Source organism: Camelus ferus, chromosome 2 (genome assembly GCF_009834535.1).
Source record: "Camelus ferus isolate YT-003-E chromosome 2, BCGSAC_Cfer_1.0, whole genome shotgun sequence".
Taxonomy (NCBI): domain Eukaryota; kingdom Metazoa; phylum Chordata; class Mammalia; order Artiodactyla; family Camelidae; genus Camelus; species Camelus ferus.
Genome location: NC_045697.1, coordinates 83,705,167 through 83,722,917, shown reverse-complemented (window position 1 = coordinate 83,722,917; position 17,751 = coordinate 83,705,167). Strand labels below are relative to the sequence as shown.

At 37.6% G+C, this 17,751-nt stretch overlaps 1 protein-coding gene across 1 annotated transcript in view; it reads left to right on the top strand.

Moving 5' to 3' along the window:
* The window catches only part of PRSS12 (serine protease 12), a 63,626-nt gene that overhangs the window by 9,014 nt on the left and 36,861 nt on the right, over positions 1 to 17,751 (top strand). Inside the window, 3 exon segments of the mRNA XM_006185527.2 lie at positions 6,542 to 6,680; positions 9,648 to 9,826; positions 13,512 to 13,662. Of these exon segments, the coding sequence (XP_006185589.2) occupies positions 6,542 to 6,680; positions 9,648 to 9,826; positions 13,512 to 13,662 (469 nt within the window).

The window sequence follows — 17,751 nt, the reverse complement described above, 5'->3', positions numbered from 1 at the left end:
TGCTATTTGCTGTTCTAGCAATTTATGTCTGAAACGAGTAATTCCATTGTTAAGAATATGAAAGTTAGTTCACTTGTTGGGTAAACATAGTTTAATTCTAATTTTTAACTTTTTACCCCCTGAATTAACCCATAAAGAAAGCAGTTCTCTGAAGCCTCCCCCTTCAGTCTGCATAGTTGACAGGCACTCAGTTGTGCACTATACGAACAATTGTAGGCTGCCTTCTAAATGGTTGACATGCTGTTGTTAAAAAATCAGAAAATGTTGACTTTTGCCTCTTTTGCATCTTATTTTTCCAGAGCAGTCTCCTTCTCTCACTCCTTCTCCTTCTTCCTACAAATCAGCAGTAACAGTATTAATAAAAAATTTATTGTTTGCAAAGCACTGAGGTAATGAGGTTTTCCCCCCTACAAGCCACACATGTACATTCAGTCTCATACTTTTTATTAGGATCATCAGAGGGACACAAAGAGAGGGAAATGCTGATTCTTGTAGCAGGGCAAGGGTAGATATCATTAAACATTTACTTAGTTCATACTGGGAGCAGAATTTACAAAAATAAAAAAAGACATCACCTGTGTTGTCATCTGATTGAGGACACCCACTCTCTAGCTGAGATATCAGAAGAATATTAAGCATTTTTATTACCTTTCCTGTGATATGTACTCTGGGAGACAGAGAAGGAGGTTATCATTAAGTACAGTTTAATTTTGTCATTCAGTGCTGTACAATGAAATTACAATGTAATATCCATGCCATTTGTTTATGTGTGAATAGTTCAGAGACAAACAGTTTGTGAAATTTTCTGCTAGAGTTATTTATATGCAAGTATTGTTAGTATACCATAACTTAACTATGCATAGAGCCTTCTTCTTTTGCATAATATTGTATAATGTTCTAATCCCAGGATAATCGATGAGATTTATAAATTTCTAATAAGCCCAATGTAAATGTGTAGAATCACTTATTCAGAGGATACTTTCTCATTTTGAGCTAGACCAATTCATAATTTTTTTCTCAGTACTAAAGGTATCTACATGAATAATAAATGAACAGTTATATGAATTATAGATGTGAACTAATGGGGGCAAATATAGTTCAGTTGGATATCAGTTCAGGAGAAAGCTCCATATGTTAAAAGATGCTTTGATTTCATTTTGACATGGGATGGTTTGAATAAAATCTATAATTTCACAATGTTAAACTGGTTTCAGTTATGGGTAAATATAATCATAGACAAAAATAGAATACCTTAGTACTGTCACATACGGTATAGGAAAAAAATAACATCAAAATGAACATAGCCTCCCCTACTGTACTTGAAAAATTCAACTAACAGCTTCCCAATTCAGTTGTTTTTAGGAATTGCGAATTTTTTTTGCCATATTTTGTAATTAAAATAGGAAATGATCATTTATTTTCCCAGTGTTGCCTTTGGTATAAGATATAAGATTACATTTAAGTCCTTTGTCAAATATGTGTACTAAATTGTCCAACATGTAATGGCCTCTTTCTATTCTTCTAAATAGCTCATAAACTGAAATTTCTGCATCACTTTCAGCTTTAAGCATACTTTTTGTCAAGGATCGGAACAATAGCTTACTATCACCAGCACAGGCAGTTTCTGACTCCACCAGCATGATAGAAATGACTAAAATTAATTATTTTGTGCCTTTGTGAAGTTCCATAATCGATGAGAAAAGGTTTGTGTGATAACATCAATTTTCTTTTGCTCATTTATCAAATTGCAATTTTAAAAGATTTTAAAAATATTTATTATTAATTCTATTCAGAAAACACTGCTAGTATGGGCCTTTGTTTTTGCTGTTTTTCTTTCCTCTTCAAATGAGAGAATGCTATTCTGTAAGTGTATTTTAAGAAGTTAACTACATAGGCGTATCTTTTCATTTGGCTTATTTTGGAATGAGCTGTATTTAGAGAACAAAGATAGCTGACCTATGTTTCCTTTCCTAATACTTCTTTTAGGCCTCCTTGAAGTACGCTGTATAAAAAGGGAGGTTTTGCCAGCTGTCCAAGGAGGGGTAATACCATAATATCTCTATTAGTTTACTAGGTAAACTGTAATGAGTACCACAAACTGATGGCTTAAGCAACAGAAACTTACTATTTCACAGTTCTGGAGACTAGAAGTCCAAGATTAAAATGTCAGCAGAGCCATGCATACTCTGCAGGCACTCGGGAAGCGTCTGCTCCAGGGCCCTCTGCTAGCTTCTGATAGTTCCTTGGCTTGTGGGAGTGTAACTGCAGTCTTCAGATGGTGTTCTTCATATGTGTGTCTCTGTCCAAATCTGTCCTTTTTATAAGAACATAGTCATATTGGATTACAGCCTGCCCTAATGACCTCATCTTGACTTGATCATCTGCAAAGACCCTGTTTTGAAATAAAGTCAGATGTGTTCTTAGGCACTGGAAGTCAGTACCTCCACATCCTTCGGGGGAGTAGTATTTAACACGTCCCAACAGCCTTAAAAACCTAAACACCAAGGAGACTTGTGAAGAGAATTTTAATCTAGTCAGCTGTCCTCTAGACTACTTTGGATTGATTGAGACTGACAACGTGGTTAAAGAGTAGCCCTCTGGAATGTCTCTTTGTTTTGGGAATTCCTCTTTTTTAGCAGAGTTGTCCATAAAGTGAATTTCTGTAACAAAAATCTTTTGTTTCTTTTCCTTTATAAAACTGGAGGTATGTTTACATAGAAGAGAAATAATAGTAAACTAAAACGAGAGTAAGTTCAATGTTTTCGGCAGGGAATTAAGGTTGTAGAATTCTGAGTGTTGTGCATTGGCACACTTTGCCTTTAGGTAGTTGTAATACCAGCAGACTAGTACAGCTGACTGTTTTAAAAAAAATTTTTTTTGCAACAATTTGTTCCATGAACTCTAGGGGCTTCTCTCCATGACATGCCACCATGCATAGCTTTATCATTCCAGACTTTCTTCTATTACTGGGTTAGTCTGTAAATTTGTAATGCCTATTGTAGTTGACCTAAAACCTCTGTTTGAGACTTCAAATTTTAAATTATTGTTATTAGCACATTTCAAATATAGGAATCTGTAGAATAGAATATTTTCCATCAAATTGGCACATGAGAGGCTTGAAGACAGTGCAGCCTGGATTTACTGGGGTGTAGCTGGCAGATGTTAGCTGAGACTGTGAAGAACATTGCAAAGTGCTGGGCTGGAGCAGGAATGCGTGAGCGAAGGAGGATGGATCAGTTTTTCACAATAAGAGATTGTGACAATGGAACAATATTTGCCAAAGAATTTGGTGTAGAATGTATCTGAAGAACTTTATTGTTAGTGAGATAGCAGTAGAAATGAGTTTACCAGGCTATGACCTTATGACCTTTGTGGATTGCTTTATTGTTTCATCCCCCCTCCCCCCACATTGAGCTAAGGGTATTGCCTCTTGTAATTATACACCTACAAATTTGTGCAAATGTATAGTCTTCCTACAAATTTGTACAGCCCATGGGCCAAATACCCTGGAGGGTCAGCCTCAAATGTAGACCACCAGAAAGCCACTTCTCTCCTGCTGTGCAGTGTAGAGAAACTCTTCAAGTTTCTTAGCTTCAGCCTGGCTAGTTTGTCATCATGTAGTGTTTGGTAGATTAGCTGCAATATTTCAAGAAGAAAGGTTAAAACCAACATGGCAGAATGCATAAAGTGGTATCTGAAGTAGTAAAAGATGCTTATTACATCACAGGGTCTTTGCTAGGTTTAGAGACAAGAGGACAGTGGGAAGGGTGGCAGATGAGGAGATAGTTGGTCATGGCTCTGCAGCTGCTCAGTTGATTGGGTGCCTAGCTTCCTCATCCATGAATTGAAGGAAATGAATTACAGTTTTTAAGATTGCAACCATCGCAACCATTCTATGAGAATCAATGAAGCAAGAGCAAAGTAAAACCAAAACCAAACAAAAACTACTGCCTATCTTAAATATATGTAGTATGAATTGTGTGTTCATGTTTTATTGTTTTGGGCATATTATCAGGCTGATAATTTTTAAAAAGCTCTTTCAAAAATCACTAGAAGAATTGTGAACTTTGTGGAATTATGTACCAATAAGAAATACTCTGAGTTCAAGGTAGATGATTACTCAGAATATTTTAGAGATGTTTATGGCCTTAAGGAAAGGATAAACTATGTGGAGGAGCACTACTAGGGTGGGTGTGCTTTGGGGAGGCTGGGGTTGGGAATGGATTCTGACAGAGAATTCATTAGTCATTGACATGCAAATTGCTCTTCCCGAATTGCAAATATTTGTATTCATTTGTTAAAGGAAAATTGGATGAGCATTCCACATTTCTTGCCACATAGCAGATACAGCTAAATGAAGCCAGGCTTTCACAGCATGTTTGGAGCATCTGAGAAATGATGGTGGAACTGATAGCTGACCTGGAAACTATTTCTAGCGCTATCATTTTCACTATAATGATGTTATGGTAACAATTATACCTTATGCAGAGTTTTCTCCATCTCATTTGGAGATGCCTTATTCATTTCAATAATACACATGCATCATTTCTTCTTGACCAGTTCTTAGTGAGTTAGGCGTATTTTACATTTTATTATGATTATTTAACATGCATAAGTAGAGTTCCAGTTTGTTTTCTAGAACTTTCTTCCAGCCTTTTGACATGAATAATTTGGTGGTGGAGAGAGGATTAATAAACAGATAATAGATTAAATCTTATTTCAAATAACGTTTTTTTGAACTGACCAAATGAAATCCTTGAATTGAAATAGACTGCTGGCACTTGTAATGTGCAAATATTATGTGGGTCTCTATAGAAGACATTTGTGATTAAAAAATCCTTAAAGTTCAGGTAAACTCTTTAGACATATATTCTACAGTTAACACTTTTCACTGAGCTAAACAGGGCTTTCTCTTGCTTGGTCTGAATTAAAGAAGTTTAAAGGAGGAGGGACAGCTAAGTGGTTATAGCACATGCTTAGCATGAACAAGGTCCTAGGTTCAATCCCTGGTTCCTCCACCAAAAGAAATAACTAGATAAACCTAATTACCTTCCCCTTAAAAAATATAAAAAAAAGAAGTTTAGAATATATGAATGACATTTAGGTTGTCTGCCATATGAATGACCCAAGCCCATGTGCTCTCTAGAAAAATTAGGATTTGGCAGTGCAATGTTTGCCTTCATTTATTATTGCTTTTTGTTTGAATTAAATGACACTTTGTATTTTCATAAGAAATAGGATATGTTTTTCTTAAGTACTTACATTTTTTAAGGATGATGATGTGGAATATAATAGTGGTAGATGACTAGGCTAGTGCAAATGAAATTTGTGATGAATTGTGAATCTAATATTTTTTGAAAGTTATTGTAAAGCCATACATAATGAGTTTGAAATATGCTAAACATGCCAGAAATTTCTGGTAGAATTTAATTTCTCAATTTCTTTACATATGAAATAAAGGCCATCCTAAGTGACTTTTCACAAAATTTTGTGAAATTCTTAAGTAGTCCGAGTTTGACTCTATCTCTGCTGGTATCCCACTTGCTGCCCCTCAGGACCCGCCCTGCAAACCAGTGCCAATGAGAAGAGACAGTAAGCCTTTGATCCACATTTTTAAAAAATGGAAATATATTTCACGGACAACATTATGTTAGTTTCAGATATACTGCATAGTGATTTGACATCTGCATGCATTATGAAATGATCACCACGATAAGCCTAAGTAACCACTTCGATCCACACTTAAGGGATAAGACTTAAAATATTATTTTTCCTAGGGGTGCTTGAATTTTAATTTTGACTCTTTTAAGACTGAAAAGAATGACTCAAATAGTGGACTGTGGAGCAGCTAAGTGGTGATGATATGTAAAGAGAAGTAAAGGTTCTTTCAGGGGCATTCGATTACACCAAAGCACTCTACTGAGTGGCGGTTTCCCTGAGACTAATATCAGGCAGTGTCTTTAAACACTTAACCCCTCTCTGAAATGATAGGTATAATCTTTAGAATTGTCATGACTATTGCTTGAGGCTAAAAGGGGGAAAGCATTTTATTCTTCATTAGTTGAAGAACCAGTCAGTTAGAAGGAAGGTATAATAACCAGTAACAGCTAATTTATAAGCAGAGCATTGAATTGTGTTTGTGTTTTTTTATCTATGACCTCATGTGAAGATGGAGAGTGATGCATAAATGATAAGAACTTCCTTTGTGATGTGATCTTGTATTTGGGATGCAACATTAGACGTTAGTCATACTCTTACACTTTTCCCCTTTGAAAATTATAATTGGACTTTTTATTTGCCTAGATAAAACAAAGTATCATTAGCACTGATATCAGAATGTTAATTACCAAATAAAAAAAAAAGAGCCTGCTAAATCCTCATTGAAAGAAAGACACACTTTCTGTGATCGGTGGAGGCCAAATCTGGATCTGACTGGACCTCTCGCCACTTCAGTGGAAAAATCATGTTACCCAAGGACTGGTTCAGTGTATTCAAAGGATTATTTCCTATTAAAGGATTTTGGGATTCTTTTCCACTTCAGGGTCAGTACGACTTCGCGGTGGCAAAAACGAGTTTGAAGGCACAGTGGAAGTCTATGCAAATGGAGTTTGGGGCTTAGTCTGCAGCAGCCACTGGGATGATTCTGATGCATCGGTCATTTGTCACCAGCTGCAGCTGGGGTGAGTTCCCCCAACCTTGACCAAATCAGTCTGCTAATATCAGAGAGCAATGCTGTTTCCATCATTAAGGTGGAGAGGTTACATCTTCCTTCCTCATTCTCACTTCCCTCACTCTCTGCTCTGCAGAGTTGTAAAGGAAGAGCCCCTAATGGAAGGAGTGAGTTCTTTTACATATACGTGCACTTTACTACCCTTGCTGACTAAGAAATGGGCAGATGCTAAGTGGTCAAAAGTTAAAAGCATCTTTTGGTCTTTGACTTTAACAAAATAATTGTTTAGTGCTAGGAAGCAAGAATTGTAATTTCTCAGTAGCCCTTGCAGCCTGAGGTTGCTTGGAATTTTTCTACCTGTTGACTGAAAAAATAGTGCACAGTGTGAGATCTGGGAGTTAAGTAAGGTTTTGTTTAGGGTCAGATGAGAACCATGGTCTGGGAGACAGCCTCTCAGATAGCTCTGAGAAACTGCTCTGAGCAGGTGGTGGGGGGAGGTCGGTGTGCATATGATTTTAGTGAAGGGGGTACATGCAGTCAAGCACACATTCTGGCAGAAGGTTGCTGCTAGTCACGAGGAGCAGATGTCACCACTAATGATTTTAGTGCTTTTCTAGATATGAGAAGTTAGGAAAAATTAGGCTCATAAAATATCCTGAAAATACCTAACGATCTGAAGGCCTGTTCTTCCAGTTTTCCCAGAGCACCAGATGCCTCATTCCTGATCTCTGCCCTGACTCCTTTCGGGGTGTGTTGGAGGTCTGCGGCTGCGGTGGCTCATGACTTCATTCTTGTAGAACCAGATGACGAGTGACAATTTTCAGTTGGCAACCTTGAGCCACGCACACATTCCGTTTCTGTGTGTGTGCAGGAAGCGATGTTCACCTGTGCTCTTGTCCTGTGCCGGGTGAGGGGTGGTGCAGGTTTCTGCGCTGAGGAGATCCTGTGAGAGATGGCAGCTCCCCTCAGCTCCAGCAGCGTCCCCCATCCTGAGACGCTGCAGGCTTTTCCAAGACCCTAGACACTCTCCTTAAAACAGATCCATGTACGCTGACTTCCACTAGGCCCTACACCTTTGTGCCTCGTGCCAAGGGGCTTCACCATGAGCGGAAGTTTCCATTTTGGAACAAAAGGGCTTATTTTTGTTGTTATTCTTACTGTTCTGTTTTCGTGTCTCATTGATTTTTTTCTAAGTAGACATGCCATCTGTTTTTCCTGGCCTTTTATCACCAGAGATCTTTAGAAAGCATGGAAAATTCTTGTTATGAAAAATGCGGGTCAAAAATACTGAAAGAAAGATTTGCAATTTATAAATATTTTGGATTAATAATCAGTATCTAAAGTGATGACACAAATGAAAAGGTTAGTCAACTCCAGTCAAATCAGTAAGGATTTTAATTTGCCAGCTTCCTGTCTTCCCACTGGGAAAGTGGGAAATGAGTATTTAGAAAAGATAAACCTTGAGGGCATTAGTTTTGTTCAGACTTTTGATGCTATTAGAGCAGCAAATAGGGATAATGTACTTAATTAACTAATTTTTAAGAATGAGGTTTGGAATAAATCAGATAAAAGAAGGAGTACGGCATATATAAAATAGACAAACAACAAGGACCTACTATAACAGGGGACTATATTCAATTTCCTTTAATAACTGATAGTGGAAAAGAATCTGAAAAAGAATATGTATGTATATCTGAATCACTTTGCTGTACACCTGAAACTAACACATCATTATAAATCAACTATACTTCAATAGAAAAAGGAGTAAGGCGGGAGCCTATAAAGTGTTGTGGTATTTAGGTTGTTAATTACTGATTTTTATCAATGAGTGTTTTGTCTGGCAAGCAGTCATTAGCAGGTGGGCAGGTCATGAGGTATGCTGGCTTGATGCCTTTTCTTTTGAGGGCCTGAAGACGGAACACATTTGTAGGCTGTACATATCTACTCGTGCTTGTATTACCTCTGAAAACCAGGGAAGAAAGAAGTTTCCTGTGAGAGTCTGACATAAGAAAACAAGAACACAGTGATGGAGATGTGAACCACAGCAGTAGGTTACTACTCTCTTGATTGATGGAAGAACCTAAACTATCTTTCTGCAAATATACACTTTAGATATAAGCCACTCTGATTGCTTCATTGCTTCTGTCATCTCTTAGTAACCCATTTAAAAAAAAAAAAAGAATTACACAATAAGAGCAAAATAACCCAGTTTTATTGCTGTTAAGACATATTCATATTTTAGATATTTCCCAAATAGTTACTGTTTGGTTAGTGGAAGCTGTTGCATGGAGATAATTCTAGAGATTACCATGTTATTCAGATAAACATTGAATCTTTTAACATTTAGTGCCAATTTGTGCATATCAGAGGTTAAAATACGTAGATTAGATGAGTTATTATTTTATTAATTGATTTCAAAGTCTTTCTAGCAAATACTATATGGCAGGTTTTAAAAATGTGAATGGGTTGCCTCCATTGCTATTATCCTGATTAGATGTAGTAATAATAATCATTGTGAAAATGCTAGCCTAAAATATTGGAGAAGGAAAGAATCTTCAAGCCTCTAGACTTCTCTTTTTAAATATTAGGAGACAGTGCTTAGAGAGACTTTAGAGTGATCTGCAGCTGAGTTTAGACTGGAATTCAAGTCCCACTGGGCCACAGGACATGCTTCTTCCACAGAGCCACTCATGCTCCCTCTTTCTATCTGCAGTATTTGCCCATTTCTTCTAAAATCAGCCATAGATAGTAAAGGAACATGTCTACCATTAGTTATTCAAGATTAATTAAAAAGATTGCCATAGGTAATCAACCCAAGTTCTGATCTGATGTTTCTATATCCTTGGAACTTACATAGTCCATTATGTTTTTCTTTTTCTTCCATGTCCATCTTTATTTCTTCCATTTAAAAATCCTTGTGCTTTGATAACAATTCACCTACCTTTGATAAACCTAACCTCAGTCACTGTTCTTCCAGAGGAAGAGGAGTAGCAAAACAAATCCCGTTTTCTGGACTGGGCCTTATTCCCATTTATTGGAGCAATGTCCGTTGCCGAGGAGATGAAGAAAATATACTGCTTTGTGAAAAAGACATCTGGCAGGGTGGGGTGTGCCCTCAGAAGATGGCAGCTGCTGTCACGTGCAGCTTTTCCCAGGGTAAAAAGAAATATTTATTCTCTTGTTTTACTTTTGTTGTGTTTTCAGCATGATTCAGTTAAACCATTTCCTAAAAGAGTTTAAATATGGACATCAGTCTGAATCATCATAGTCTATCTGCAGTCTAATGAATAGTCTTCAGTAGGAGTGCATCTAACAATTGGATTTCCATTTGACTTCACTTTTAACATATTTTCTGTTTTATCTAATTTGCTGACAGGAATACTATATATGGTGTATAAAACACTTATTTTGGTAGTGGAGAATCATTATGGAATCAAGTTAAAAATCATTTTGAAGCCAAATATAAAATATGGCAACTGCAACTAAATATGTTCACTTTATAGAATGGAATAGAATTATGGTGCCAGGGTTCTCCTTTGAGTTGTAGGTAGCACATTCCACAAAACAAGTTGCTACCTTGGATAGGGGCTCCTTCTAAGCACTGTATACTAAGCATGAGGTGATTAAGGTACAGTTTCAGTGTACAAGTATGTGTATGTTCATATGAATGGAAGCTGAGGAGGGAACAGCTGCCTTTCAAAATGGCTGAGGGGTTTTCTGGGGACCATGGTTGTTTTAACATGTGACCACAACCTGATGCTACCACATTGTCACAGTATCCCTTTTTGCATTTTCCTTGGAGATGCCCCATGACCAGATGTCTCAGGTCTTAGAATGCCAGCAGCCAGCCCAGGGCAATGGTTTCTGTTTGAGTGTAAGTATCAGGGGAGCAAATGAAAAGCTCCTACCTCAAAACATAGAGACCTAGTTTAGGGTCATTCCAACAAATTGGTGGGAAGAACCAATGGAAGTGTTGCAGGATACAGTTCAGGTGTGAGCTTGGAGAGCTGCAGTCCTTTTGTGGGTGGGCAAGGTGTTAAATCTTGACGTCTTGTTAGTTTTTCCATTTTTTTTTTTTTTTTAAATGGAGTTACTGGGGATTGAATTTAGGACCTCGTGCATGCTAAGCATGCGCTCTACCACTGACCCATACCCTCACCTCCAGTTTTTCCTTTTCTTCCTTTGCTTCTCCACCTTTGGGGAGTGCTACTTTTGGCAAGTACATGTTTACACATTGCTACTTCAGGAATGATGTGAATTGGGCTCAACAGTGCACTACTTTTTGTGGATTATTGCTTGTATTCTGTGTTCGGCCTAATTGATAAAAATGTGTTTTAACATTTTTCAAGTAGTGAAGTAAGTAAAATCTTGGAAACAATCTTTTTTTCCCAGGCTCTCTACCTACTTTTTAAAAAACTCCTTCTTTTCTCTATAATCTATCCACTTGTTTATACTCTGGTTGCAAAGATAAATTTAAGGTTAGTTATAAGCATATATAAAATATAGAAGATTGAGATAAATTAGAAGTGAGAATGAGAAAAGATGCCTTTATGGTGAATTAAATGAGGATGTAAAAGCAAATAGCTCAGGTCAGCAAACACTGAGTCTACCTTAAGGCACAGCGGTAGACCTTTAATACATTCTTTCAGTTTGGAATTTACATTTAGTGACTTGGCATCTACTACTTTTCCAACACTTATCAAGTGGAAGATCACATATGAGTACTGGATGTAGGAAATAGCAATCTAAATGAAACTGTCTGGGAGTTTTATTTATTCATAAGTTAAACCTAAGTCAAACACTTTACTGATTTCTCTTTCAGATGATCTTTTTGTGTGTTTCTTGTGGGGACGTGAGATGTTGACTGAATTTTGTCATTGAGTGTCTCTATATTTTCACAATTCCTTATAAAACCAGTAGAAAAATTACCTGTTTGAAAATAAAGCATGACATTAAAAATGTAAGGTAATAGGTCATAACGTTTTTAGGTTGTAGGTGATTTTAAATTTCCTCTTAAAAATTTTTGTTTTTCTGTTTTCTCCAAGCTTACCATGGTGGTAGGGAAAGGGAGGCAGAGAAGAATATAATGATTTAAGAAACTTACACATTTTTTCCATAATTTTTTCTATATTTTCCAAGCTTCCTAAATGAAAATACACATAAAACATGCAAATTTAAGTTTCTTATCATAATTTAGCCATCAGTAATTACAAGAAGCTAATATACAATGTTGAGAATAGTTATGTTTATTGAAGCTTCGTTTACCCTTTTACAAGGAAGAAGTGCCGGTGGACTTATGTAAGAAAACTATATTACGAATATCAGAATATGAGTATCTGCAACCGTTTCACTGATCTAAGTCCCTGCTCAAGTGTGATATTTGATTATAAATATGAATATCCAAATACTGTTTATTGACAGCTGCTTGCACTGTGAGGAATTAGAAGCATAGTTCATGGGGATAAATGATTAGCATTTGGCAAATGGTGTGACTGAATTTCCTAATAGAGACCCTGCCTGCTCTCTACCTTTTACCATTTCACATCCTTTATTCTAGAAAAATTAGACTGCCTTGCTGTTTCCCAAACACATACAGCTTTGTGCTTCTGGGCTTTTGCTTATGCTGTTCACTTTGCCTGTCTGACTTCTGAAATCCCATCCATCATCTTGGCCCTCTTCGGCTACCAGCTTCATCAGAATAGACTCCTTAACTAACCCCAATGGTGAGCAAGCACCCCTTGCTTCTGAACCCCTGCAGGGTCTTTCTGATGGTCTCTCTTCTGCACTCATGTTGTCCACGTCCTGAGGTGTGAACTTCTTGTGGGTGATGTCTGTGCGGTGCCCCTTTGAATGCCTTGCACACAGCCGATGTGACACCTTGCACACAGCCGATGCCTAGCCTAATACCTGTTTATTAAACAGAATCGAATTAATAGATATTGCTAATATTTTTCCTTGTTTGAGGTATCCTTTCTAGGCTTTTCCCTATCACCTGCCAATCTAGTCAGTCAACAAATATTTATTACATGCCTTATGTATGCTGGGTACCTGAGGTACACGGATGAAAGGGAAAGGCATTCCCTGTGTCCTCAATTCTAGGCTGGGGGGAGAGAGAGAGAGAGAGAGAGAGGGGAGAGAGAGAGGGGGGAGAGAGAGAGAGAGAGAGAGAGAGAGAGAGAGAGAGAGAGAGAAAGTCAGAAACTGACGAAGCTAGATCAGGGCATTGTAGGCATTAATAAGGACTTTGCAATGGGAAGCCTTGGGTGGTTCTTCACAGAGAAAATGAATCTAAACTGATTCACACCAAAATGAATTTCCAATATTGTTTTTTGAAGCTGCTGGCTGTGATGTCCACCAACTTGTTGTAATGTGTTAGATGTTAATTTTGACTTGATTTCTATGAAAGTAAAAATAGTTCTGTGTTGAAAACAAGTATGTTATAGACATAAGTGCCATTCTTAATAATTACATGTTGGTAATTCTCAAGTTACTGTACATAAAAAATCAATGTCACCACCACAATACCATAAAACATCAAATGGGTTTCCAATAGCTGGAGTTTTGAGTGTGGCTTTTCTGGTTTCTGAGGTTGCTGGGGAAAAGTGAATTTAGACTATTTCCTCTTGAGAGCTATTTGATGAGTGTAATTCAAGTTGGAGTATTTTAATTGGTCGAGATGACCATAAAATATATCAGACATACGCGGGTATGGCCATATCACAGAAGTGGCTTGATGAATATTATTTAATGATGGAGAAAGGCAAAGAAATGGAATATAGCCGATCTTGTGGCTGAATGCTAATACGTAGGTTTAATTTCTTGTTACTGTCACACCGCGCAGGCCCCGCGTTCCCCGCCCTCCGCCTCGCTGGGGGCAGCAGCGCGCGTGAGGGCCGAGTGGAGCTCTACCACGCCGGCCAGTGGGGGACTGTCTGTGACGACCAGTGGGATGATGCGGACGCAGAAGTCATCTGCAGGCAGCTGGGGCTGAGGTTGGTTTTCCTTGTTCTTGTTTGCTTTTGCTTAAATTTCTGAGTTTATTATTTCCGTACGCCAAGGCAGGTGCTGTGTGTTTAAATTGCACATTTCTCTGAACAAATGGAAAAGGCCACCTTTTGATCTTTGTATGAGGCGTGTAGGCTCCCTGAAGAGAATGTCTGCTTACTCTTAAGTCTAATCCGTTTGTATCAGAATTCAGCTGATTTTCCACCCCTGAGAATCTAAGCTTTTTGCCACGTTTCATCAAGAACTTTTCCGTAACTCCCAGGAAATGACCGGCACTGGCAGCCGTCGCGACTTATCGAAGTCATATGATGAAACTGGTTGTTAGGTTTTAACTGAAGTTCTGTTCTTCTCCCCCAGATACTGCCTCAACTTTTGACCTTTGCTTCCTTATTTGTTAGGTGTGTGCTTAAACAAAGGATGTTTATTAATGTACAAAGGAAATAATTCCTGTACAGGATCCGGAAATGAAGCACGTGTGACAGCAACACGAAAATCAACATTCCATGCTGCCTCAGTTGTGACTATTTTGAATAGTATGTTGTAATTTTGTATCTTCTAAACCCTATCTTTAGTGATTCTGAACTTTGGTATAGCAAGCCTAGAAGTGTCTCTAAAATTGTATTAAAAAATCGTTTAAAAGTTGATATTTTACTTTAAATTTGAAAAAAATTATTTAGCACTTTCTGGGGGGTGGGGTGGGTTGATGGGGAGGCTTTTTGAGATAAAAGCTTCTCTGTCCATGTATCATTTTGTTCAATTAAACATAATCTTTAGCCCTGAAGCATGATTTTTGAACCTTGAACCATTTATACTAATGTGTGTGTGTGTGTGTGTGTGTGTGTGTAGAGGTAATTAGGTTTATTTGTTTTTAGAGGAGGTACTGGGGATCGAACTCTGGTCTCATGCATGCTAAGCACACACTCTACCACTTGAGCTATACCGTCCCCTCATTTATACTAATTTTTTGCAATTGTTTTTGCAACTGACCCCCCTCTTTTTCAAAACTGTGTTAATATTGAAGTATTTTAAAGTAAAATATAGACATTTTAAGATTTTACCTCTAAATACTTCAGTATGCATCTCTTAAAGATAAGAACATTGTCCTACATAGCCCAATTATCATTCTCACAACTAATAGAAGTGGTAATCATTCTTAAACTGTCTAATACCCTGTCATATTCAAATTCCCCTAGTTGTTACCACCATGTCCTCAACAGATGGTTTGTCTGAAGTAGGATTTAGTCCAGGACCTTGCAATGCATCTGCATGTGATGTCCCTGAAGTTTCTCTTAGTCTAGAACAGCCTCTTGTTTTCCATGACACTGACTTATTGAAGAGACTGAGCCAGTTGTTCTGGAGAATATCCTACCTCCTGAGTTTGTCTCATTTCTTCCTCTCAGTTTACTCCTCTGGTTCTTGCAACTCCTGAAATGGGAGACTTAGGTCCAAAAGCCTGGTTAGAGCAAATCAAGTATTTTGGCTAGAAATCATCACAGGTGATGTGCACTCGTCTTGCATCTCATCAGGAATCACAGAACAGCTCTGGTTTTCTCCGTTGGTAAGGATAAGATTAAGCACCGGGGTAAGGTGGCATCAGCCTAATCCTTAACCGTGAGGTTACATTTCCCCCTGTAACTGATTCTGGGACCCAACTGCTCTTTCATGGTTCATGAATGGGACAGGAACAAGCATGGAATGTCCTGTGTCCATGGGGCTTTTAATTACTGGTGGTGTATGATCTGACTGGTATGGTCATTTTCTTTGGGTGGGTCAGGAATAGGGCCAACCAGCTCTTTTTGAGAAAACTGTTATTCATTAAGTTTTGAGACTAGATTTTTAAAATGTTTTGACTAAGTCTCAGTTGTCAAGAACAATTTTTCTCAAATGTTTAGGTGTTGCTGTCAGAGTCGGCATAACATAAGATCATGAGCATGTGCCCTGTACTCAGAATGACCTGAATTTGAGTCCTATTTCCAGAGATGAGAAAAATTGCAGACTATCTCTTAGTTGCAGTTTCCTCGTCTATAACATATTTCCCGTTGTAGAGGGTTTAGTGTTTAGAAAGCAACTAGCACACATGGGAAGTATATAATATACATTGACTATCATAGAAAATTTAAATGACAATTTAATTATATCTATAGTTATAGCAGTGATTCTAAAAATTTTTGTTGTATTGTGGAGTTCTTTCTTGAGAGCCGAAGGTTTTCTTTTTCACTGATATAAACAGTTCTTAAACAAAGACCATGTTGACAAACAATTGTCTGTTACATGACAAGAGTGTGGAGCTAGAATCACAAGGAAGACTATAATAAGGTCAAACACATGTGGGGATTCAGTGCAGTGTTTACATCTTTCTCAAGCATTGGCTCATTGCTATCTTTTGTATGAGGAGATTCATGTTCAGAAAAGTGATTAAAAGGATAAATATCTCCAGATATACAAAGCAGCAAAGATCCTCCACAAGCCTATGTAATAACCAACAATCCAGCTTGGTGGAGATTTGTTTTTATTATAAATACTCTAGGCTCTGAGCTGACATTGTTCATTTGCTTTTCTTTCACTTGATGTTTATACTTCTTTTCTTTTAAGCTTGCAGGAAAGCAATATTCTGCAACTGCTCTTCCTCTTGAATTTGTTTTGCTCACTTAAAGTAACAGAACTTTCAGAGGAAATGTTCTTTAATGGCACACGGTTGATAGCAGACAGAATAATTGTTGCTTGTCTCAATTTATGATTTGTTCTTAAGCAAATTTCATCTCAGCTGTCCTTGCTGTGTTGAATTCCCAAAGGGAAACTACATCATGCCTCCCTGTAGTGGTGGTTACAGTTTCTCTGTGAGATGCTGTCTTTGTTGACCCTCATCTTCTAATGGTGTCTGTAGATTTGGGTAGCTGGCAAGCTTCCTAAAACACAAAAAGAATTACTGTATTGAAGATACCTAAATTTGATTAACTGGAACTCAGAGAAAGATGAGGAGCAGGAAGGAAGGCAGCCAGATGTTAGAAAATTGAACTTGAGAATACATATGTACAAAGTGATGTTTCAGGTGGAGACATTTGAATTGGCGTTCCTTTTGTGCACTTAATATTGAAGCATTTCCTATGTTTTGCAAAACTCTTAAAAGTGTAGCTTGGAACTGTGACATCATATTTTATTATGTGGATATGCCATAACTTACATAGGAATTTACAATTTCTGGGCACTTTTTTCTTAGCCTTTTTTTTTTTTTTTGGCTATAAAATTATCATATAGAGCCATATTATCGAGTGGTCAGAATAAAAATTCTTCTGGTTCAATTTTTTAAAAAAATGTTTCTTTCTTCTTTTTCTTTACTGTTTGTTAATTTTTAAAATACTTTATAAACATTGCCATAAAGATAATATGGTGGGTGGAATTATTGAGCAGAAAAGAGGCCTTATTTAACAAATGAGAAAGTTAGGCCTTCTGACATTACTCAAAGCCCCCGAATCATACTGTGAATGAGGACCAGAATCTTGAGATTTATGGCCTCCAGTATAGGATTTTTTTCTATCATGTTACATGGTTTGCAAAATAGCCAGGTGTTAATAAGAATAAATACAGGGAAGAAGGGTATGGCTCAATTGTAGAGTGCCTGCTTAGCATGCACAAGGTCCTGAGTTCAATCCCCAGTAATTTCATTACAAATAAACAAACAAACAAACAAACCTAGTTACCTCCCCTGACAACAACAAAAGAATAACTATAAATATAGGGATGAAAGAAATAGGGAAGTTAAGAGAGAAAAGTTAATTGCAGGAAGAAAATGATGATGAACACGTTTTAGGTAAACTGTATTTGGGGTGCTACTGGCACCTCACTGAAGGTGCCCCAGGAGAAGGTAGGATAGCAATGTGCTTCTGAGTCAGCTCCGTAGGCAGACAGGCTTTACCAGCTAGTGGTGGTGTAATCCTGGACAAATTATTTTGCTTCTGGAACTCAGTTTCCTCATCTGTAAATTGGGACTAATAACTTGATGGGGTTGTAGGGAGGTTTAAAAGAGTGACTGCGCATAAAGTTGTTAGACCAGAGTCTGTTGATCATTAAAAATGAAT